At 44.2% G+C, this 22,874-nt stretch overlaps 2 protein-coding genes and 1 long non-coding RNA gene across 6 annotated transcripts in view; 1 reads left to right on the forward strand and 2 right to left on the reverse strand.

Moving 5' to 3' along the window:
* Positions 1-13,915, reverse strand: part of CA5B (carbonic anhydrase 5B) — a 56,841-nt gene extending 42,926 nt beyond the window's left edge. The window contains exon 1 of one of the 2 annotated variants that reach the window (XM_039873346.1): positions 13,746-13,915. The gene's annotated coding sequence lies outside the window, so the exon portion shown is untranslated. The other variant, XM_039873353.1, reaches the window with a different exon arrangement.
* Positions 1,108-12,636, reverse strand: LOC120611052 (POM121-like protein 12). Of its 3 annotated transcripts, none has more exons than XM_039873377.1 (5): positions 12,094-12,636; positions 8,077-8,268; positions 7,110-7,166; positions 6,007-6,162; positions 1,108-2,709 (listed from the first exon to the last, which is right to left on the reverse strand). In XM_039873377.1, exon 5 carries the CDS (start codon positions 2,238-2,240, stop codon positions 1,419-1,421), a length of 822 nt encoding a protein of 273 aa, XP_039729311.1. In that variant the 5' UTR covers positions 2,241-2,709; positions 6,007-6,162; positions 7,110-7,166; positions 8,077-8,268; positions 12,094-12,636; the 3' UTR covers positions 1,108-1,418. The 3 variants fall into 3 exon arrangements, with proteins under 3 accessions (XP_039729311.1, XP_039729320.1, XP_039729302.1); XM_039873386.1 differs by having other exon boundaries at positions 1,108-3,492; XM_039873368.1 differs by having other exon boundaries at positions 1,108-3,550.
* A 175-nt stretch (positions 13,916-14,090) lies between the features above and the next one.
* LOC120611071 (uncharacterized) lies at positions 14,091-22,868 on the forward strand. The gene is made up of 3 exons (XR_005655072.1): positions 14,091-14,212; positions 14,883-14,973; positions 21,676-22,868. It is a non-coding gene; the product is annotated as an uncharacterized LOC120611071 (long non-coding RNA).
* Positions 22,869-22,874: the final 6 nt, after the last annotated feature.

A 22,874-nucleotide genomic window follows, 5' to 3' on the forward strand; every position in this document is an offset into this window, starting at 1 on the left:
TTCCCACTGCGGGAGATTTTGTCCTTCAGGGGCTATTTGGCGACACCTGGAGACATTTCGATGGTCACCACTGGAGGTTGCTAATGACAACTACTCGATGGAGGCCAGGGTCGCTGCTAAACATCCTGCGATGCACAGGGCGTCCTCCCAACATAGAATCATCTGGCCCAATAGCCCCCAAGTCAGAAACCCTGGGCTCCTCCTTTCCCTGGATCTGCACGAGCACTCCCGCGATCGCACGTACATCTACCCAGTGTGTTCTCCTCCCTGTACTTCTGCGTACAGGTGTCCAGTCTTCGACTCACGAAGAACATCTCAGCGCCCGTGTGTGTGTGTGTGTGTGTGTGTGTGTGTGAGAGAAAAAGAGAGAGAGAGAGAGAAAGTGTGTGTATGTGAGTGTGTGTGTGTGTGTGAGAGTGAGTTGCTGGTAGTCTCGCTCTGTTCTAGGAAATGCCGCTCCAGAACCACTGACCCACTGACACTCACAGCACTGCCCGGGGCTCCAATTCTCCGCATCTTTGCCAGCAGTTGATATTATTTAACTTTAAAAATGTGCCAGCCTGAAGACCTTAAATAAGTAAATCATTTAAAAATGTTTATACTGTCTGATTATTAATCAGGGCAAAGCCATGGGTAAGTCACCCGCTGCAGCATTCTACAAAATTGGGGGAAATGGTTTTGCCAAGCACACACCGCTTCATCTTGCTCATCTCTCTACCTTTGTTACGTGTTTTAAAACCGCACATTCTGGGAAACAAAGCTTACCTGTTTCTGCCAGCAGAGGTCACTGTCCCTCAGTCGTTCTCCACCAGTGTGTTTTGTCTGCCTATGTCTCTGTCTCTGTCTCTGTCTCACACACGCACCCCACAGCCCCGTGGAATAGTTGGCAAGGATCGGACATATTTTGTTTTCACAATGTGGGTAGGCTGCTGGCACCTAGCGGTTAGACACCGGGGATTCTGCTAAAACCCTACAATGCGGAGGACAGAACCCACGAAACAACAAAGAATCATCTGGCCCGGATGTTAACTGTGCCCAGATGGGGAAACCACCGCGTGGGCGGAATCTTAACACATGAACCTTTGAAAGTCAGACTGCGACAACCTCCACGATAATAACGCTGCCTTTATTATTTAAAATACGAACCAACTTTGAACTATACAAACTGGGCTGGGGGTGAGGGGTGAGGCACTTCATGATCAGTGTGCTCCTGGGGAAAAGGCAGGGTGGGTGGGCGGGAGGCAGGCAGAGTTCGCTCTCAGCCTAGTCTCTGCAGTGGGCTCTGCAGGCTAAGAGGAGGGGGTCCCGGGTTTAACAGACCTGCCAGCTGGAGTGGTGGGCGGTGACCTGGTGGTGTCAGCGACTCATGCCAGGATAGAGCAGTGCTCCCTAGGGCAAAAGGACTGCAAGTTTGAGTCTCAGGAGGTGGTGGTGGCGGGGCCTTGACTCTTAGGACACTGGGGGACATCAGGGCCCGCCGAGTGCTGATCCGCTCTCAGCTCCCCAGCCGAGGCTGTGACTGTGGCCTGCGCTGGTGGTGTCCTTGCAGCAGGTTGAGCGGCAGACGGGGGCGGCTCAGGGAGAGTGGCAGTCAGTTCGCAGATCGGTGTCCTCTCAGACGCTCTTCTCAGAGGCCCAGGCCTGGGCACAAAGGGAAGGGTCTCTCCGTTTTTCCGCACGGGCTTGAAGGCAGACGGCCTGCGCTCCGGGCTCAGCTGCGTGCTCGTGGCGTCGGAGATCTCGAACCAGAGTGGCCCGTCGAACTTCTTCCTTCCTTTCTTGCACTGGCTGAGGGCCTTCAGCACGGTCTCCCTGGCACAGGGGTCTGGGAGCTCCTGGACGGGTGCACACCTGTAGAGGCTCCCTTTGCGCTCGGGAGGGGCGATCGTCACGATCACCGGGCTGCGGATGCGCTGGGGGTTGCGGGCATTCCGGAGCCACTGCCTCATGAAAGCCTTCTCGTTGCTGGAAAAATCGGGCCCCGTGAAGGACCAGAGAGGCGGCCTGCTGGGAAAGCGCCTCCAAGCCTCGGGCACCATCGCCCTGCGGCCCCGGGTGTAGTTCTGGCCGGGCGGCGTGGTGGGCAGGGGCTGGTTGCAGACCTCGCATTTCAGGTGGACGTGAGTGTCTCGGCACTGATCGCAGCCCCGCTGGTGGCGGGCAGGCCTGGGTGGTGGGGACTGGCGTGCCCCAGTGGAGGGCGGCAGCGTGGCCTTGCCTCTGCTCAGGTAGCTGCCCATGATCGCGGTGCGGCAGGAGCGGGACCTTTGAGGGGTACTCGGCTCCCAGACGGTCCTGCTGTGTGCGGACGCGAAGTGTGCAGGGGTAGACTTACCGTTGCTATTCCGGCGCAAGGACGGCGCGTGGGGCGTCCGGATGCAAGGACAGCGCGTGGGTCGTTTGGGCGCAAGGACAGCGCGTGGGTCGTTTGGGCGCAAGGACAGCGAGTGTCGCGTCCGCGCGCAAGGTCAGCCGGTGGGACTTCCAGGTACAAGGACAGCGCGTGGGGCGTCTGTGCGCAAGGTCAGGAGGAGGGGCGACTGCGCACTGGAACTGTCCCGGCACTGGGTTGTACACGCGCCAAGCCAGCGCCCCACGCCCACCGGCACCTCACCAGATGCCCCCTGCTCTTGAGGCGAGGGGAACCTCCAGCTTCCTGCTGTGCCAGCACGGAGCTCCGGGCAGAGGGGCCTAGGAGCGCTTTCACGTCTGTAGTTGAAGTTTAGAGAGAGAAAATATAACAATTTCCACTAGGTTCTTAGAAGTACAGAACATTGACAGAAGTGCACTTTCATTCATTATTCTAAAGATGCACACAATACACTTTTAAGGAATGCTCTTTTAAGGAAAACGAATTTATTTTTATTGATAAAGGGGATTTGTTTTATTTTCTAGAATGGTTGCTAGGGTACGTTTTGCAATTTTAGTCTTAAGCAAATGCTGAAAGCAGTGAGGATTTTCTTTTAGTTTTGCAAAATGTTTCAGAAATCAGATCAGGCGAGAGCGAAGCAGCACTCCGGAGAGTTGGAGAACTCAGGTTTATTACACTGGTGGTCCCATAGGAGCTAGTGCTCTGCAAATCTGGGCCTGAGCTCGATTGCTATATTCCTTATATAGAACTTATTTGGCATGGACTGATTGCTTAATTTGTCCTCAGACGGTTACAAAAGCCCAATAGTTGCTATGGGTTGCAGGCAGTTACAAAGAGTTACAAAATTGGAGAGTTGGGAGGGGGTACAGACAGTTAACATTTGTTGCTTAGACACAACAAGCAAAAGGGAAGATGAGTCTTTAGTTAATTTCGAGTAAAGCCTATGCAGCAAGCATATCTACAGAAGCAGAACAAAGAGCTGATTAGCCTTTTGAGTGAAAATTCCTCTTCATCAGCACCGACAACTTTGGTTTCATGTGGACTTGTATTTTCAATCTTCATCCATTCACAGGTAGATCATGTTGTCTCTGAACACCAATGCCACGTCTCTCCTTTCATTTCTGCTCGTCATGTTGGAGTAAAGGGAGCCATGCACATTTTCACTAATAGCTGAAAACACTGATGTTCAAAAACAAAGCGAAAGCTCTGGGGAAGTGATTATAGCGCTTAGGCTTGGAGGCTGGTTTAAAGTAGTGTGAATCAATCTCTCTTTGTGAAAATTTCCCTCAAGCACATGAAGAAGGCACTGGGCTGGTCCCAGAGATGGGATGGGAGACGAACAGAAAGCAGAAGCCCGCAATCGGTCAAATCCAAGAGTGGGCAACACGTTCCATCCAGATCTGAGAGGTGGACAGCCGAAGGTGATGACACCAGATAGAGCTTAATGAGGAAACACCAGGTTTCTGGGGTGAGACACCAAACCAAATGTTTTGAGACATAGGGGTGTGGGAGCCAGTGGGTGCAGGTAATGAGACTCTTAACATTGTACCCTCACAGATGACTTTTTCCCACCGTTTTTGGCTGAATCCTTATTTATGGAATGATCTCCAGGTATATGATTTTGAAAACAGAAAAGTTACTATAATTTTCTTAGGACAATTTTCATGAATGAAATGACTCTTCATACATAGCTAACATATCTCCTAAGGTAGTAATTGCATCAGAGTGAATAGTCTAATGCCACTGGGTATAGATTGCTTATAATGTAATTTTTCTAATGTTTACAGTATTTCCCACATCCTATCTACAATGTAACCCAGTGGGTGTCATTCTGGTTTGAGGCTAATGACTCTCCAAGGAACCAGTCAGTCCTCTGCTGGTGAGCTACAGGCATAAGTGAATCACCCATATGCAAATCGACATGTTAATTAATTAAAAGCTGTTTTCATAGACACTGAAGATGTCTGTTTCTTCTTTTCAAGCACTGAGAGGATTAATGGATTTCATTAGTTAGTTGATTTTGGAGATTAGCATACATCAGTGGTGCTCAAACAGAGTTGAGTTTGCAATGCACGTTAAAGAAATGTCTGGAGACATTTTTGGTTGTCACTGCTTGGGGGTCTACTGGCATACAGTGGGTAGAGACACAAGGAATGCTCCTAAACATCCTACTACAGTACAGCCCCCCACCACATAGCAACTGGTATATTTATTGGGCCCGCATAAAATTTATGGAGAATAAATAATTCATGGAGAATAACGATTAGGAGGGATTGATATCAAAGGTATCTTTATGTCTTCCTATTCAATAACATGGTATGAATTTTATTAATTTGAGTTTATTGTCCCTTAGAAATGTTTTAGAGTTTTCTTGTTGACATTTTGTGTTCATTCTAAGGTATTTTAATTTGTTAGTTTCTATTATAAGTAGGGCTCTTTCTTCCATTACATCTTCGAATTGTGATTTACATATGTCAAAGGAATTGATTTCTATAAATCTGGTACTCCACTAATTGTTTCTTTAATTTCCTTTATCTCTTTTGGTCTAACTTTATTGGCTACTACCAGAATTTAATATTTAATATGCCAATAACAGTGGAGTTAGTAGAAACCATTTCCACATGAGGCATACTATTTATTTACTTTTGAGCTGAGATTAATCTATTTTATCAAGTGAGAGAATTCTCCTTTTGTTTGCATTTTATTAAATTTAAAAAAAGATGACAAATTTTGTCAAATGTATTTTAGGAATCTAAGGAAATGAAAATGAGTTTTCCCATGAGATTTGCTGATGGGCTGAAGTATATTAATCACAACCATATCATTCTTAATATTGAACCATCCTTGGAATACTGAAAAACATTCTACATTTGGACAAAGTATATATTTCTTCTGATGTACTGTTGGCTTCTGTCCCTAATATTTTATTTAGCTTTATTTTTTTCTGAAATATTTTTGAGAGATATTGGCTTATTGTCTACTTTTTTGAGCAGAAGGGATCACAATATTTGATGGGTTTTGGTTTCATTGTTACCTCGGCTTCGAAACATAGAATTTAGAAGCTTTTGATCTTGTGAAAAAATTTTAACCAATAAAAATCCAATATAAACAAGTAAAACAGTTATTATTGTAGATGTTTATTAAACAGGGTTTTGTGTGTTGATGTATTAATCACCACTTAAACTTAGTTTCTAAAGTAAAAACATATACCAAGTCTAAACTCTTAGAATAAAATTTCTATATAGGCATTGTTGGGTTCTATCTTTACCCTGAGATTCCACGGTAAAAAGGAAATTATAGGGTTTTAAATCCAGCTATTTACAGCCGTCATTTTTCCATTTAAAAGTCTTAATTTTTATAGAGATTCTTCTCATTGCATGTATAGTAAAACATATGTCACTGTCAAGAATGAAAGTAAAAAGGTTATGTTTTTCTCTGTTTTAACTCCTCTCTCTGGTTAATCTGAAGTGTTTCCTAATTCACACCCAGATCAAGACATGAGCACATTTTAATAAAAAAGTACAAGCACTGGAAGATGTTAGAAACTTACAAAAATTGATACCAGAGTTTGAGCCCAGACCTGCTGAAATGGCGCAGACCAGCCTTCCATACGTGGGAACGGGGCACGGACATACCTGATCATGATCGACCTCGATGGGCTGCTTCTTAATGATCCAGGTGACGGACTCGGAGAGAGGCGGCGTGGTCAGGGATCCTGAGTAAGTCCAGTAATCCGGGCAGCTTGGCATCAGGCAGGAAGGGTCGAATGACCCAAATTCCACAAGGGCGTCCTGGCCAAGAGAGGGTCACCAGCTATCATTTCATGGGGAAAAGCACTCAGGAATCGCATGACAAGGGGTGATTCCAAGAGTGTCTGGGGACCCGCAGCGGTCCAGAGGGGTGCCCTAGAACCTGAGTCACACCCTGCTGTGTCCCTGCAGTTAAGGGTGTACTTCTGACACCGCTCAGTGGGAACACAGCAGAACCCATTTCCTCCCTCCATTCTAGTGAGTTTCCAGTGGGTGGGCTCCTCTGAACTCTTTGGGAGGCATCAGGTGCGGCCTGGTGCTTAAGGAAGGAGGCTTCTCTTTTTCAATCCCCCTTTCTAAAACACAAGGCGAATTAGGAGCAGCCAGGATCCTGCCTAAAAAGGGAGAGAGAGAGAGGAGGGAAGAGAAAAGGGGGAGACGGAGAGGCAGGCAGAGGGAAAGAGAGAGTATGTGGACTTCCGGGGAGCAGCCCCTGTGGGATTCTGCACACTGAACAATTCATCTTGAAGCTGGACAAAGGCGTCTGACCTGAAGGCTATGGGTTAACTGCTCTTTAAGGGCGGACGAGCCAGGTCTCTGTCCAACGTTCCTCTGCCCCCTGCCTGAGGGAGGGCAGCCAGAGTCAGAAGGCTGCTCTGAGTGTTTCCACAAGGATTTACAAGGAGCGGCTGTCGGGAGCAGAGGAGGGGGCAGCACTATGGTCCCGAGTCCCCAAGTACCCAGTGCCATGGCAGCAAAACCAGAGTGACCAGTGCCCACCAATGGAACCACTTCTGTATCCTGAAAGGTGGGCCAGGGCCAGGGTTTCTCTCAACACACCAGCATCATAAATGGCCAACTGTTTTCTAGGCGACTTTCAAGGAGAACTTGAATTACACTGAAATGAATTACATTTCCCAAAATGCCATATTAGTATTTCCTCTGAGAGTAAAATATATTTCAAGTGATTTAGAAAAAAAATATATTACCTGAATTGGGGGCACAGCATCCACCCATTTTTGTAGCTCTTTATGATGTTTGTGTAGCTAAAGAACAATTAATGAGAAAACGTTAAAATGATTGACATCTCACTCTAGAACTGTAATAGCATGTGAATTAAAATCAGATACCTGGTGACTACCTACCTAAAAATAATCCCAGTACTGAAACTGCACTTAAATTGACCATTTAGAATGTTATAAACATCACTAAATGAAAGTAGATACAAAACAAATGAGCAGGCTGTTTGCTGACAGGCTGGAGCCCACAGCCTGCAGGGAAAAGTGTGGGCTGAGCCATCAGCTCCCTGCTGTGAGCCTCCCTGGCAGATGGCTCACCAGGCGCCATGGTCAAAGTTCTCAGAGTAAGCCAGAGTCCAGTAAGACCCAGCTTTCTGCTCAGGCCCCTGAATCCTTAAGGGCTCCTTCCAGAAGCCTCAGTGCAATAACCGTATTGTCCAGTTCCTGTAATGTAACGTTTGATATCTGAGGCCTTGCTGACACTTAGAGAGGCTGCCCCTCCTAGGGTTAGCTGATTCCTAGAGAGAACAAAAAACTGGGAGCCCACCTTTCATTTGCAAACCATCCAATCCAGAGCCCAGACTTCAATCCCCTCTTTTTTTAGGGTCCTTTCATTCTGGGCCAGGAATCCTTGTCCTAATAACCCCAGGGCCAGGTACCAGACAGCTAGGGACAGCCTCTGACCCAGAGCCCACTGAAACAATCCAAAGTAGTCGCCCCTAAACCCGCTTACGCTGCCTCCCCCATTCCTTTCCGCAGAAACCACAAGAAAGGTTCTGTCCGTGTCTTCCCCTCACGCTCTCTGCCTTCCGCCCATCCTGGTGCTCTCCCATGTGCCCTGCATGACGAACCGCGCCTCTTGTTTTTAGGCGTCTGTGAGTAAAATAAAATCCACCGGTCATGACCATTATTTCCACGTCTGTGTGCCTTACCATACCTGATTATGTCAAATCCTGGGCCCCCTTAAAACACTCAGCCTCCAGAGTGGGCCAAAGCAGGGAGCTGGCGGGAGGCCTGCACTCGTGGAGCCTGCAGGAGCTCAGAGGCCTGTGAACAGTGTGGTCCCCAGATTTTCGATCCGGTTCTCCAGTTGCTAGTTGTGTGACTTAACCTCCTTGGGTTTCACTTTCTTTGATTAAAAAATGGAGAGAATAATATCACTATCAGAGACCTCTTAGGAAAATAAATGAAGCACTTCGCAAGTGTACAGTCACACAGCACTCATAAATATTAGTTCCTTTTCATGTTCGTTTCCCATAGTTGTTGCCTTTATCTTTTTATTCCTTTGAAAATGCATTCTCTACTAACCTCATGTTTTAATCATTATTTATTTAAGGTTAATTGCCTTTATCCTTTTATACCAGTACTTAAAAATAGAAATGGAATCCTAACCACATGGATAATTTTAAAGTTTCCAGGAGGCACATTTAAAAGGTTTAAAAACAAAAGTGAAATTAATTTTTATAAAATATTTTTTCACCTAGTACATTCAAAATATTGCCTTTTCAACGTGAAATCAATATGAAAAATTGAAAGTTTGTGCTTTTTTCCATATTAAGTCTTAAAAATCTGTTGTGTATCTTACGCGTACAGGACACATCAATTTGGATGCTAAATTTTCATCAGAAACACTTGATTTGTATTTAGGTTTCTATGTGGCTGGCATTATATCTTCTGGACAGCGTTACTCTATATGTTTTTTACCTTTTTCTCCCCAGCCTTGCCCTGTACACTCTCCTTTATCTTGAGACTTGCTAGTTCCTCTTCTAATTGAAGTCCACCCTAGCAGGCCTAGGGCTTACTGCAGTGACTTGTTTGAGGATGATCACAGATCATAAATTGCCTTGATAGACCATCGGGTGTAAGGGCGTAATAAGCACCTTGGTGCTGAGCCGTGTTACCCACAGCACACACACGCAGTCGTCAGTGCAGAAGACTGGAGCCCACATTTCCTGGGGGTGAGTTCAGCGCTATGGGTTAGTTCCTTGTACCTGCAGATACCTCCCCCTCCCAGTTCCTTAATATAATCCTGAGGGGCTCATAACCAGTCCATTCATTCTCATAACTGTCTGAAAGATAAATGAAAGAAGACACAGTCTGGGTGTCCTTGTCTATCCTATCTGGGGATTAACAGAATTCTTTGTGAAGAAGATACTGCAAAACAAACTTTTTAGTACAGTTAAGCCCTCACTTAACAGAGCAGATAGCTTCTTGGAAACTGCTGACTTTGAGCAAAAGGACCTGTAAGGGAACCAGCTTTACCACAGGCTAATTGATACACGGACTATGCCACAGGAACTTAACTCTTGTTTATATTAATTAAACTATAGTAAAAGTGGCTAGTGTGGCTAGTCACCGATTCCAAGAGCCTTTCTAGGATGTTCAGTGAGGACTTACTGTACTATTGTTCGCCAGGCTTTATTTGTGTTCTTCACAATTAATTGGAGAAATAACAGAACAACTTCCTAACGGTTCAGTTACAATACAGACCAGTGCTGTCAAATAGAACTTTCTCTGATGGTGTTCATTGCCAAGATGATGAGTGCCAGCCACGTTTGGCCATAAAATTTTTAAAAATTTATATTTACATGCAAATACACATTAGGGCTAGCGGCTGCATTTTATACAGTGCTATTCTACTCCAAATTCTCCTAAAAAGAAATGTTTCTCTTCCTTCTAAAAGTAAGGAGATCATGACATTAAGAATCACTGGAATAATAACAAATCTGTACCATTTCCATTCTGGATGATATTTCATTAAATTAAGAATTAATATTATTAAATTTATAAAGATCTCATGCCCCACTTTTTTCTAATGTGACTATTAGGTTAAATTTCACTAGATGATACACTAAGTGAAGTTGATTTTATTTTCCTGTTGGGTAGTAGGTACAAGGCTTTTATCTTTATTTTATCTTATCACCAGTCTCACAGTTAGGACTGCCAACATTTACGGTCTCCTGCTTGACTTAACAGCAAACAGCAATTTGAGTTGACAGCCAGTGATCACCTGGGGGGAGGGTGGGGGCTGAAGGACCAGCAGGGAGCTCAGGGCTCTAGTGAAATGCTGCTTCCCAAATTTGCCAGATCCTCCTCCTCCATGTGCAACTTATTCTGCTTCACCCAATCCTAAAAACGGTCAAACACCTGAGGCAGCCGCTGAGACCATGATGATGATAAAGATGGTGATGGATAAAACAAGCCCAGGACCACAAGTAGCTGCCAACAGGGTATCCTCACTGTGTGGCCGGCATAGTGAAGGACACCCCAGTGATCTTTTTTAACCCTCAACACTCTTGGGTCATTCTTGGTCACAAGTGCACACTGGGCTTTCTGCTGGGGTACCGAGCTTCCGGACACAGTGAGTACCGTCTTTACACCAGGATAGCAGAACAGGACATGCTCAGTGCCCAGGGCAGCAGAGACCAGAAAACAGGGAGGGATGGCATAATAGGCCCCAAACAAAATCAGACGGTGACTGTCACCTGTTTTTCTTAGTAACGGACAAACAAGAACACCTGATGTGGGACATTAATCAAGGGAAGCCCCCACATCCCTAAGCCACCACTCATTTTTGTTCCTGCCAGCACGAAAGAAACAAAACTATCCTAAAGACAGGAGCACGTCGGATTTTAGTACTATAACTTTCAACTTTCTGTTAAAAAAAGTACAACTTTAGTAACTAGGTAAACATGACTATTTTTTTTTTCCACTTGAAGCCTTGGACCACAAAGTGCCAGTGTTGAGACCAAGCCAGTCTGGGCAGGAAGTGGGCCGGCTGGGAGGAAGCCACACCCAGCAACCAGAAATGTATTGACTCTGGCCAGCTCATTTCAAAGGAATACAATCAATGTTGGAGGAAACAAAATAAACTCTCAATAAAAATGTATTCGTGAAGCAGTTTCAAGGCAGTGCGTTTAACTAGATGAGCATTACTGAGGAATTCCTTTTCTTATGTGCACATAGGGTCAAAGAGAGTAAACCCTTAGAGGAAACGTTTAAGAACCTAGAACTTTGAAGTCTGTGAAAAGTCTCAGTTAATTCATGGGAAAAGTGGAAAATATATAAAATATGCTTTGCCATTTCATTAAACCCATCTCTCCACCAACACACACATTATCCTCTCCTATCGCCCCAGGGGGTCTCTACCAGGTTTATTTTGTCCCTCGGGACATTCAGGAATGTCGACACACTTAGGGATGCCTTCCAACTTCCTACCGTGCACAGGACAACTCTACCCCCATGGCAGTAGTGCCACAGTGGAGAATCCCTGCCCCACGGAGATGCGGATGGTGACTCCTACTTCTGGAGGGCACGAGATGCGACAGGCTGCAGGGAAGACCACTTGATCTGCTGTGTTGACAGCAGAACACACACTTGGCGAGCTGGGCAGCCCGAAGGAACTGCTATTCGTTAACTCGGGAAAGAATGCTCCAGAGTGTGAAGCTACTGTTCTGGACTGCTATAAACATTAATATGCAACTTCCAGCACGTTGAGAGTCACAGAAATAATTCGCAGTCTGTGCATGAACCTTACTAAAGAGACAATTGCTAACAAGAAACAATGAAGAACAGGTTCCAAAGTATTTGCAACTGGGACGTCTCCCTTGTCCTATTTTTGCATGACATCCTTTTAACATGTTAAAACCGGTCCAGACCTTTCCAAACCTTACTATGGTAATCATTTTGCAATCTATACGTGTATCCAATCGTCACCTGGAATTCCTTAGACTCGCACAACGTTATATTGCAATTATGTCTCAATAAAGCTGGGGAGAAAGAACTTTCCTCATTTATTTCAGAGGACAAAGAGAGAACAAGTAGTTAATTCTCACGGTTCTTAAGGCATATAAACCCACTTAGAATGCCACTGACATCCTATCTACAAATCCTCAGCACACGGCATTCTCATGAAACAAGCCTCCTGCTCTCTTTAGGGCAGCAGTGGACTCACGGGTTCGGTTCCGCGTTTTGTAAGTGCAGGTGTAGAGGCTGCAGGGCCTCGCTGGCATGGGCCTTGGAATCTGGAACCTTCTCCACAGCAATCTGCATGGAGAAGCTTGAAGGATGGCTCTTAGGCTATTCATCACCGCCATCTTTGGCTTGTAGTGTTGATCAGTTCCCAAAGAGCTTGCAGGAACCTAATAACCTAGAGGCAGGAGGATAGAGGAGGAACAGCTGTAACAGTAGAAACCGACGATCATGTGGCAACCTGTGAGGAGGACGAAACATTGAGTATTAGTCAACATCGGGGCGAGGAGTGGATATAAATGAGCGTCCATAGTTTATCCACTCTAGTTCCTCAAGTTCAGTGATCACTCGAGGATGATAGGCTCATTTGCTGTCTGTCACGTCCACTTCCAGCTCCAGCCTGAACACCAGCCACATGGACTTTAATTCGTTCAACTGTGGATCCTCTCTCCAGCCGGGGCAGATACTCCTTTTTCCCTGGACGACTCTCCCTCCCTCGTGCCTAGATAATTCCTACTCACCGTTGCTGCTTTGGGCCTTCAGGTGAATTTCAGTCCTAGTACCGAGTTTACAATTTCTGAATGAAAGACGAAAGCCCTAGAAAGCTGAAAGGTTTTCACTTCCAAAACATTCAAGAACACTGCAGTTCTTTACCAGAGGCCAAAAAGGAGGGTAAGTCGGGTTAACCTCAGTTTACTGTAGACTCCAATGCAGGCTGAGAACAGTGACCTGTCTGTGGAATGTGCAGGTGCAGCTTATAGGTAGGGTGTGGGGCAGGTTTTCTCACCAGAGATTTCTGACTTATCTCCATGTTCCAGTAAGACTTTTAAATAGCAAAATGGAGATGATGAGATTGTTAATAAAGGATAAAAGGAAAACATGAAGTAATGTGGTTTTCAATGTCTGACAGAGATTAAATCCTACCCAAATTAAGGTGTACACAGCTTCGTTATCTCCCCATATTTCTCAAACTTTCTCAGCAAAACTAACGAGAGGCAATTACACTGATAAATAACTAGTTCCGGCATCCTCAGAGCAGTAGCTTTAAACTCATGCCACAAACAATCATAGCCACCAACGACGTTCGTATTTTGTAGGGTCTTTCCCTCCAGCTCCCAAGCGGGGCAGAAAAGAAAAAGAATAGAAGAAAGAATTGTGGAGTAGAGAAGGCTCTGAGCTGTCTACATGGCACAGGTATGCTGCTGACCTCCTGCCCGGAGGGTGGCTTTGAATCTGTCCATAGCGTCTGGCATTGTCAGGAGAGAGATCAACAATACAGGTTTGAGTCCCAGCTTGCTGCGTCTTGGTTTCTGGAACTGCAACCCCCTCAGCTGTCAAATTACTTGAGACAGCTATTCTACCTTTAGATGGACAGAGCCCTAAGGAGGTGTAGATGTCTAGTGAACCCTAGAATGGAGAAATAGGGGTAGAGTAGGGAAGGGGCGACTTCCTGCCCCCTCCCCACCATTCTTCATTGAAGTGACGCCTGGACTGTGGCCGTCCTCGCCGGGCCGACAGCTGTCTCGGCTCCGGTACCCATCGCATCGCGTGGCCGTGTGTAGGGGAGGGTCCCTGTTCCCTCTGGTAACATAAGCCCTCCTGCCTCCCGCACTCCATATACCCGCCGGACCTTACCCAGAACGAGAACTCCTCCACCCGTTACCGAAATCAGAGGTTCATGCGCGCGGCCATCTTGGTTACGCCCCCTCCGTCTTGCTACGTCGTCACGCCGAGTCACGTCACTTCACTCATGCACGTCACGCCCCCGTTGGCCCGACCCAAGTCTGCAACAATCCGAATGCCCCGCCCCGGCCACGGTCCCCAGTGGCAACTCTGCTGCCGTCTCTCCGGACCTCCAGCGGCGGTCACGCACCTGCGCGCTAGCTTGGTCCCGCCCCTGCCCTCCGAAGCCTGGGCCCAACCCATTTTCCGGCTAGACCGTCTTCTGGGCGTCCCTCAGAGCGGCAAAGCCACGCCCCACGCACGGGCAGCGCCCACACGTTCACAGTACGTATGTGGACTACGACCACGCCCCCTCCTGTTACGTCTTTTGCGTCCGTACGCTACTCCGTGGCTCCGCCTCTCCATCGGTGTCCACTGCCGTGAGTCCTTTCGCTTCCCTGTTATTTCCCCGGGCCACCCTCGTTCCTCTGAATCCACGTCTCTCCTTCGTGCCCACGTCCTTGCTTTTAACTCTGGTAATTCCTCTGCCTGAGCGCGCCACTCCCGCAATTTCTACCAACTTTGTCAAGCCCTTATAAGCGGCCACGCGCCGACTAAGTCCCACTTTGTCAGATCACGGCTCTGGGCTACACCTCGGCCACGCCTCTCCGGACATTGCCATCCCCTGCGCTCCTTCTCACGGTTCCAGGCCCCGCCCCTCAGGCCGCGTCACATTCTTTCCTTCCTGAATTCCACGCCCGTTTGTTCTGATCAATTCTGACGCTCTGCCGCTGCCACAGGGCAAGACCCATTGGCCACGCTTACTCCGCGCCTGCGCATTTTCCTGCACTCCGTGTTGGCTGCTCCCTGGGGTTCCCACGCCACCCACTTTTGGTTCCACTCTGGCCAGGTCCACGCCTCCTGCTCTCCCTCCGCTGGCGGAGCCTGTCCTTGGGAAGCTGCGGAAGAGCTGGCGGGGCCCACAAGTTTCCAGAATAGACTTTCCTGGTCTCAGAGCTGGATGTCGGTAGCATTTATAAATGGAACAAGCCTGCGGATCCTAAGTCCTCGTCTAAAAACTGCCTTTTTTTGTATTTCTCCCACCTCCAGACAGCACAACTGTGAGCAGAATCCTATAGAAAACATAACTGGGTACTTTCGAGAACTGTGTTCCTAGCAGTCCCTCAGCAGACCGTAAGTGGTAGGTAGTAAGCACACTCTTCTACTTCCTGATTTGTCCTTCAAATGACTTTTCTTAGGCACTCTCCATTAACCATTCAGTTATTCATTTAAATAGTATTTATGCAGTACTATGTTCCGGTGATGAATAAGACAAACCCCAAGTTGCCTACAGCCTGAAGTTCCCCCTACTTGGGTTTGGAAGGGGCCAGAATTGATGAGAAAGTTAAAGAAGGTGTGGTACAAGGATTAGTTAATATGTGGAAAAGGACTTGGTAAGTGCTGGCCTTTTTTTTTTTTTTTTTAATTGGGGTACGAATGACATGTAACAGTTTCAGGTGTACAGTATAATGATTCAATATTTGTATATCTGTCAAAATGATCACTGCAATAAGTCTAGTTAACATACATCACTACACATAGTTTTTTCCTTGTGATGAGAACTTTTAAGATTTACTCTCAACAACTTGCAAATATAAAATACAGTATTATTAAATATAGTTACGCTGTCCATTATTACATCCCCATGACATTTATTGTACAACTGGAAGTTTGTACCTTTTGACTTACTTCACCACCACCACTCCCCCCATCCCTCAACCACTTGCCTCTAGCAGTCGCCAAGCTGCTCTCTGTCTGTATCTATGAGTTTAGTTTTTTTTTTGTTTTTGTCAGTTTTTTAAGATTTCACATATAAGTGACATCATGTGGTATTTGTCTTTCTCTGATTTTTTTTCACTTAGCGTAACGCCCTGCAGGTCCCTCCTACAGTTTTTCTTGACTTTTAGTCCCAAGGGAAATCCTGATTCCTCATCATGATGATAATGTGACCAAAGTAGGAAACAAAGTCATAAGAAGTTTCAAATAGATTCCCTCAATGTAAACCGTTGTCACAGTCACAAAGCACGGAGCATTAAATCAATTCTATGAACCGCCCAGACTTGCCTGGTCATTTGAGATCACAGGCCCTCAATGGTATGGCTTTATTTACGGCAGCATTTAGATCCCCATGATGGCAAGTAAGTTTCAACTCACATGTCAACTGACTGAATAACTAGAAGTTTTGTGAAAGAGTCCTGTAGTAGAGTAATAATACCTATAGCGGGTGCGGATGGATGAGTGGCTGCGACAACCTATCTGGCATCTCTGACTTGTAGTAATAGAGGTCTTGCATGTGTGTCTTTTAAACATTTTTTACTACAAGCTTTTGATGATTTTCATACAACAGAAGGATCAAGGTCATTGTTGCTGGCACAAACTTAAGGGCAGAAACTTTGACATGTTGAGTAATTCATATACTTTGTATGTCAACCAGAGTGAGGTTAGTTTAAGATTCTGTTATGAAAATGAAAGTGTCTAACCTAAAAGATATACAACTCAATGGCCCCTCCACCTCTTTATAGGGATCGGCAAAGGAAGTACCTATAGGCAAGGCTAAATGTGACTGGGTGACACTAACGGGCAGCCAAATAGAAGATTAAAGATGGAAAATCCTACTCCATAGAGCATGGCTGCAATAATTTTAGCCTAGAAAAAAGTCATGACTTGCCAAAACTATGAGAAAACTCTTTATATAACAGTCAGACAACATTGTAAAGAATTTAAAATCTGGGAAGAAATGTCAATGAAGTCTTGCTTTTCCTGCATGGGATTCATTTTAATGTCTTGGTCTTCATGCACAAGATGAGACATGGAGATGAACAAACGTGCATTCCATTTAAGAAACTGTTCTTTAAATTCCTGCCTGAAAAATATTAGGTTGGCAGGATTACATTCACTCAGTTTGTCTGAATTAATCTTTATTTCCAAACAGTAGTGATTAACTTTCTCTGAACTAGAAAAATGCTACCGTGTGAAAAAAGAGACGAAGGTCACAATGGTTATGGCTTTTGATTAACCTACAAAATTTGATGAGCCTTCTGAATACTGTAGCTTCAGAATTTTTTTTTTCATCTTAAACGAGCCATAAGGTATGGGAGTGGAGACAAAATATGTCAAAGCCCCAGATTCCTTGTTTATCAAAGATACTAGTTGTTTTACTCCGTCTAGGAATGTAAAAAAATTGCAGTGTACCTCATAATGCTTCATTTCCACAGTCTCAATCTTCTTAGAATGTCAGTTTATAATTCATATAAGTCAATCCATTTTTATTAAATTATCAAATATTCACGAGCCACGAGAAATGCTGAGTTGAACCAAATATAGTCCCTGCCCTCCAGGAACTTAAAATGTGTAGGACACAAAAGTAAATCATGTTAGCAATAGGTGCATGTATCAATGTGAACACAGTGCTATGAGAACACAGGAGAAGGAGAGAATTAAAAGTTAGTAGATTGTACAAGTCTACAATAAATTAAAATCTATTAAAAAAGCAAAAGAAGAGATTTCTCAAAGGAGATGATAGTTGAGCTAGACCTGTAACAATGGCTAAGATGTTTAAAGGTAAAAAAAGAAAAAAAGAAGAAGAAAAGAGGGTGGCTCCATAGCGTAGTGGTTAGCACGTCTGCTTTACATGCAGAAGGTCCTGGGTTCGTGACCTCCTAGGTGGAGCCACGGACCATACCCTGGGTGCGCCAGGCCCCAGGTGCACACTGAGAGCGTGTGGGAGGAGACGCCCCGCCTTCAGAGATCCAGTACTTAAGGGGAGACGGCAACATCCGTAGTGTGGGGGCAGGGGCAATTAAAGAGGAAAAAGAGAGAAAGCTCACAGTATTGCAGTTAAGGAAATAGTGTGAAAACAAACACACAAAGAACAGAGGTAGGACATGGCCCACTTGCAGAGACTAGCTGGCAGAATGGCTCAGAGGAGGATGGGGAGGCAGTATTAGTGTACATACATCTGAAAAGCCCAAATTAGGTTCAGATCTTACAGGTCAGAGAGTTTGGAATCTGTGACATAGGCACTGGCGTGCTAATGAAGATTTCAATGTGGAAATGCCTTCAGTGTAAATGACAAAGAGAAGAAGGTCAATAGAAGGTAGAAATGTCATTCAGTGACAGTTTTTGATGTGCCTGTACTTATTAATCAAGGGCTGTTGGACTTATTCCAGCAACCAGGCAATTATTCTTTATCATTAGGCATTTTAATTAAAAGATAAATGAGTTTATTTCAGTAATTTCAGAATATGGAACAAATGGCATTAAAATCTTATGCTTGATTTTACATACACACAAACACGCATTTGGTTCCCTTTTATCTCCTACCCTTCCTTTTGTGGGTTATTTCCATTAACCCAAATACAAGAGAGAAAAGGTACCAGATAAAGGCCTAAATGATGTTTCTAAAGTTGGTAGGATATTCAGCAGCACCGCTAGTGTCTACCCACTAGATGCCAGTAGCACCCCTCCCCCAGTTGTGACAACAAAAAAAATGTCTCCAGACATTGCTAAAATGTCTTCTGGAGGAAAAACCTACCCCACCCCTCATTGAGAACCACTGAGTTAAAATATAGTATTTTTCACGATAGACAAAAAGTACTTTATCTTCCCATGTATTTTACTACTGACAGTTTACAGAGAGTAAAATCATTTTTCCATAATTATCTGGAAAAGTATTAGACTAACAAGTATAAATATCTTGACATTGTTGATTTTACAGTATATTAAATGATGAAGGATGACATTCAAAATTCTACAACTTCTAGAAAATGAGTGGAGCTGTTTAAAAAGTATAAGGTTTTTATCTTATAAAAATTTACATGTTCAGCTATTAAAGGTTTGATTTCTTTTGATGTGTTGCAGCTAGATACATTTCCCCAAACCCAATAAAAATGTAAAGTTACCTTTGAAATGGTTTCCCATTTTACTAGTTTTAGGTGTTTTAGGTTTATGAAATACCTGTTTGTAACAATGAAACAGTAATCAGGGTCAAAATTTAAAATCAACATTGGTTCTCCCTACCTCTTGTTATATTGGAGGTAAATGGAGCATACATGTGCCCACATGCTTTTATAGCCCTAATGAACTTTAAAAAGAGTCTCATATGGATAATAATAAAAAAAAGACCCACATGTTTTCTTTTCATGTGATCTCATATTTAATTTACCCTCCAGAGCAGTAGGTCAATAGTTATGTGCCAAGAAACTGCTTTTCAATGGTGTTGTGAAGCACGAGAAAACATGGAGAAATCAGTTTCTTTCTCCTGCCTCAGGAGAGTAGCTGCCTTTTATTATTGCTCATGGCGACAGTAATCTCAACTTTTACTTACGTTCTCTAAACTTTTAACATTGGAAATCAATAGTAACATTCAGAATGATTGAAACTGCTTTATTTGTCAACCATTACCACCATTACTAATAAGTTATTAGGATCCTCTATGTGGAATTGCTGAAATGAGCATCGTATGAAGCAAGTTTGATATGAATTCTCTGGAGGTTTAATACTTAAAATTGTGCGAAGACTAAGTTTGCGTAATATTTTGAAGAGTATAAAAAGGTAAAGACAGTATATGAAGAGGCAAGAACAATCATATCTAGTTCTGTGTTCCACCTATTTATTGAGCTGTTAAGCCCTTTATGAAATCATTTTTAGCATGTTTGAAGTGATCCATACCTTGAAAGAGACTTCATTTTAAGTCAATGTCTTACTTTATACATTTTCTATTCACTTGACAGAGCCTCTGAAAGTTGGTATTTTTAATTATTCCATTTGAGGCTGCTGTTTCTTTTGTGAGTGTCAGATAGCTTTCTAAGCAAATACTGAAATATAGAAAAAGTAAAACTAATTATAAACTATTTAGAAAAGAATGAGATGACTGTACATCTATACTTCCTATGTGCCAGAACAGTACTCCAAGGAAAATTCATATCCACAGAAATTTGGATTATTAGCTGAAAAAGATTAAAAATAAATAAGCCTATTAGCCAGCTCAAGAGTTTTAAAAAGAACAAGAAAAGCACTGTAAGGACAACAGAAGTAAGGACTTAATAAATGTAAATAAGATTGACAAATTACAAAGCAGAAAGAAAAGAATTGAAAATTAAACCCAAGAGCTTTTTTTTTTTAATTAAAAAAAAACAACAAAAGTAGATAAACCTCTGGCAAGATCATGGAAAATGAGAAAAAAAAACATACAAAAAAACATACACACTAGAAAATACAAAGAGGATGTAAGCAATGCATGTAGACAGTTTATGAGAAATAGTGTATAAAGTCCATGAGAATACTGGAAAATCTTAATGAGATGAATGATTTTCTTGGAAATTATAAATAGCCAAAATGGACTCAGAAAGAAATATGAAACCCGCAATAAATGACAATATAGGAAATTAAAGTTTTGAAAGTGCTCTCCCCTGAAACATGTATGGTTCAGATTCAACTCTGCATTTTTAATTTCTTCTGCATTTTAAAGTATTTGTAAACATAGACAGCGTTAGAAATCCTTCTATACCATTTTCAAGATGGTAATACAAGCAAGAGAAAATCAACTTCAAGAATCAGCACTTGAAAAGGAACCTACATGATATTTTCTATGAAAATAGGTTTAGAAACCTAAGGGGAAAGAGCAGTTAATTCCAGAAGCATGTTAAGAAATCATCAGACTGAGTTTAAAGGATCGATGTAGAGAAATTCATTAATATATTGTGCCAAACGGTAAAAACTCTAGTATCATATTGAGACATGCTGAAAAGGCAGTTCATAAAATTCAACATCAGTTATTGGTAAAAAGAATTTAAAGTGACCAGACTCTGTAGAAAAGCGGCATTCCCAATAGTGTGAGGAAGAAGACAAGGTCCACATTATTCCTATTACGTCACCCTGTTCTGACAGTGCTGCTGCACTGAGACAAAACAACAGCAACATCACACAAGAACACACGAGAAGATCCAAGGCTAAAGAGGGTGTGTTTCAACTATTAAAATATGTTAACGTTGTTTCTCCGTGCAGGCGGAATTATGGCTATTTTGTACTTTTCTCTTTTTGCTTGTCTGTATTTTCTGTATGGAACTTCTATTTTTTAAATTGAGACAACAAACATTGAGCAATCATAATTCAAAAGGGAAGAGATTTTCTTTTCAAACGAATGGCTTCCACTACAATTCAGCATTTTACTGTCTTTAGTCCTAGTCGCAGCTGATTAAGTAAAAGCAAAGAGATACTTTTTAAAAAACTTTTCCCTGGGGAACTTTTCTAGGAACTTTTTTTTAAAGCTCTTTTCATTTCAGTGCAGTTAAAAAAAATACCGCATTTGATAGTTTTACAAAGTCTAAGGGAAAGCTGAAACGGATTTCAATGTCTCTAACGTGGCCTTGTTCCCCAGTGCCAATAATCAGCTTTGATACAGTCTCCATCTGTTGGCTTTTCCTTCCCACGATGACTTTGTCTCGTCGAACATTTCCCAAGATGACTTCACCTAGTCTGACCGTCTGCTGGGGTTAGTTATGTGCGCTCTTCCTCCTGGGAAGGTCCACTTCACCTAACAGTGAGATTTCTAGGCTGACTGGGCTGACTCCTGGCTGCCTCTCCCTCCAATACAGCTTTTCCTGACTTTGTACCCTTGCAGCCAAGATGAAGGGGAGGACAAGTTTCCTCAGGTGCAGTTAGCGAACAGAAGTGGGTCACCCATGATACAACATCACCCTAACCCGGAGGGGTAGATGACATGACTCTCAAAGTGTTGCGGAAGTGTCACTGTTGACGTTCTTCTCATTGTTGCTTTAAAAATCCAAATTTCCTATTTAACATCAGGGGCCCCCAACCTAACTTTTCCATTCGTGGTTTTCAGGCAGCGAGATGGGATCTGGGGACTGAATCGTGAAGAGGCAGCACCGCGGAGAGCAGAGCCCTGACGTGGACCACTGGGGGACCCATACCAGCCCCTGCAGAATGCCCGCTAGGGAAAAGGTCCTTTTCCACTCAGCATCGCCACGCCAGAGCAGCTCTGAGGTGTCGTGGCAGTTTCAGTTTTTACCGGAGATGACCCGAGACACGGTGTGGGTCAGTGTGATGGAGACAGGAGTCAAGTGACACCTCTTCCACTCCCCGCATTGCCCCAGTGCCTTAAACACTGGATCCTGGATTTCCTCCTATGTATGACAGTTATAACACCAGCAGCCGCGAGGTGCTGTTTCGAGGATGAGAGAACGAATCCAGCAAACCTAGTTCATGGCAGCAGCTCTTAATGACTGTTCCGTAGCGACACTGACCCATGTACTCACTAGCCTCGTGTGGCTACTTAAATTAATCAAAAATCCAGCTTCACAGCAGCACTACCCCCATTTCAAGGGCTCGACAGCCACCTACGTCTACTGGTCACCACACTGCGCAGTGCAGCTACAGGCCATTCCCATCACCGCAGAATGTCCCATTGGGCAGTACTGCTCCATATCGCTAACTGTGATTTTACACAACTGCCACTCCTCAGGGCTGACCAACACCACTCCCTTCCAGTTGGAAGCTCCTGGGATGTTTACCCGGGGAGGCAGCCAGGTAAGGCCTTTGGTCGCCAGAGATAGCAAGGAGTGACACTGGACGCCCTAACTAAGCCAGCTTATCTGTGAGCCAGATACTTCGGGCCCGGAAAGGTGAAAAGGCGGAAAGCTCATGCCAAAGAAAACCACCAGAGAGGACTGGGTACTCCCCACCCTGAGCTGAGCTCTCCCGGACAAACGAGAGGGGTGGGGGAGGCCTCCACCTTGGAGACAGCAGAGAAACATTCTTTCAAGGTAGTTTGTAAAGGACAACAAACCTGTTTTCCACACAGATTTTCGTAAATAACTGACAGGAGATGGGCTGCTTCTATCAAAGTATTAACCCAAGTGATGGGGGTTAATCATTAAGCCTTCTGGCTGGTGGCTGGCTTGTGTCTCATATTCTAATCCCGGTCACAGAATGGCTAAGGCTGCCTTAGGTGGAGGGTGGATTATTTTTCTCTTAGTTCGCCTTGTGTTTTCCACTCTGAAAGAATGTTGTGGCTATTCTTTT

This window comes from Pteropus medius, unplaced genomic scaffold (assembly GCF_902729225.1).
Source record: "Pteropus medius unplaced genomic scaffold, Ma_sr-lr_union100, whole genome shotgun sequence".
NCBI classification, from domain to species: Eukaryota; Metazoa; Chordata; class Mammalia; order Chiroptera; family Pteropodidae; genus Pteropus; species Pteropus medius.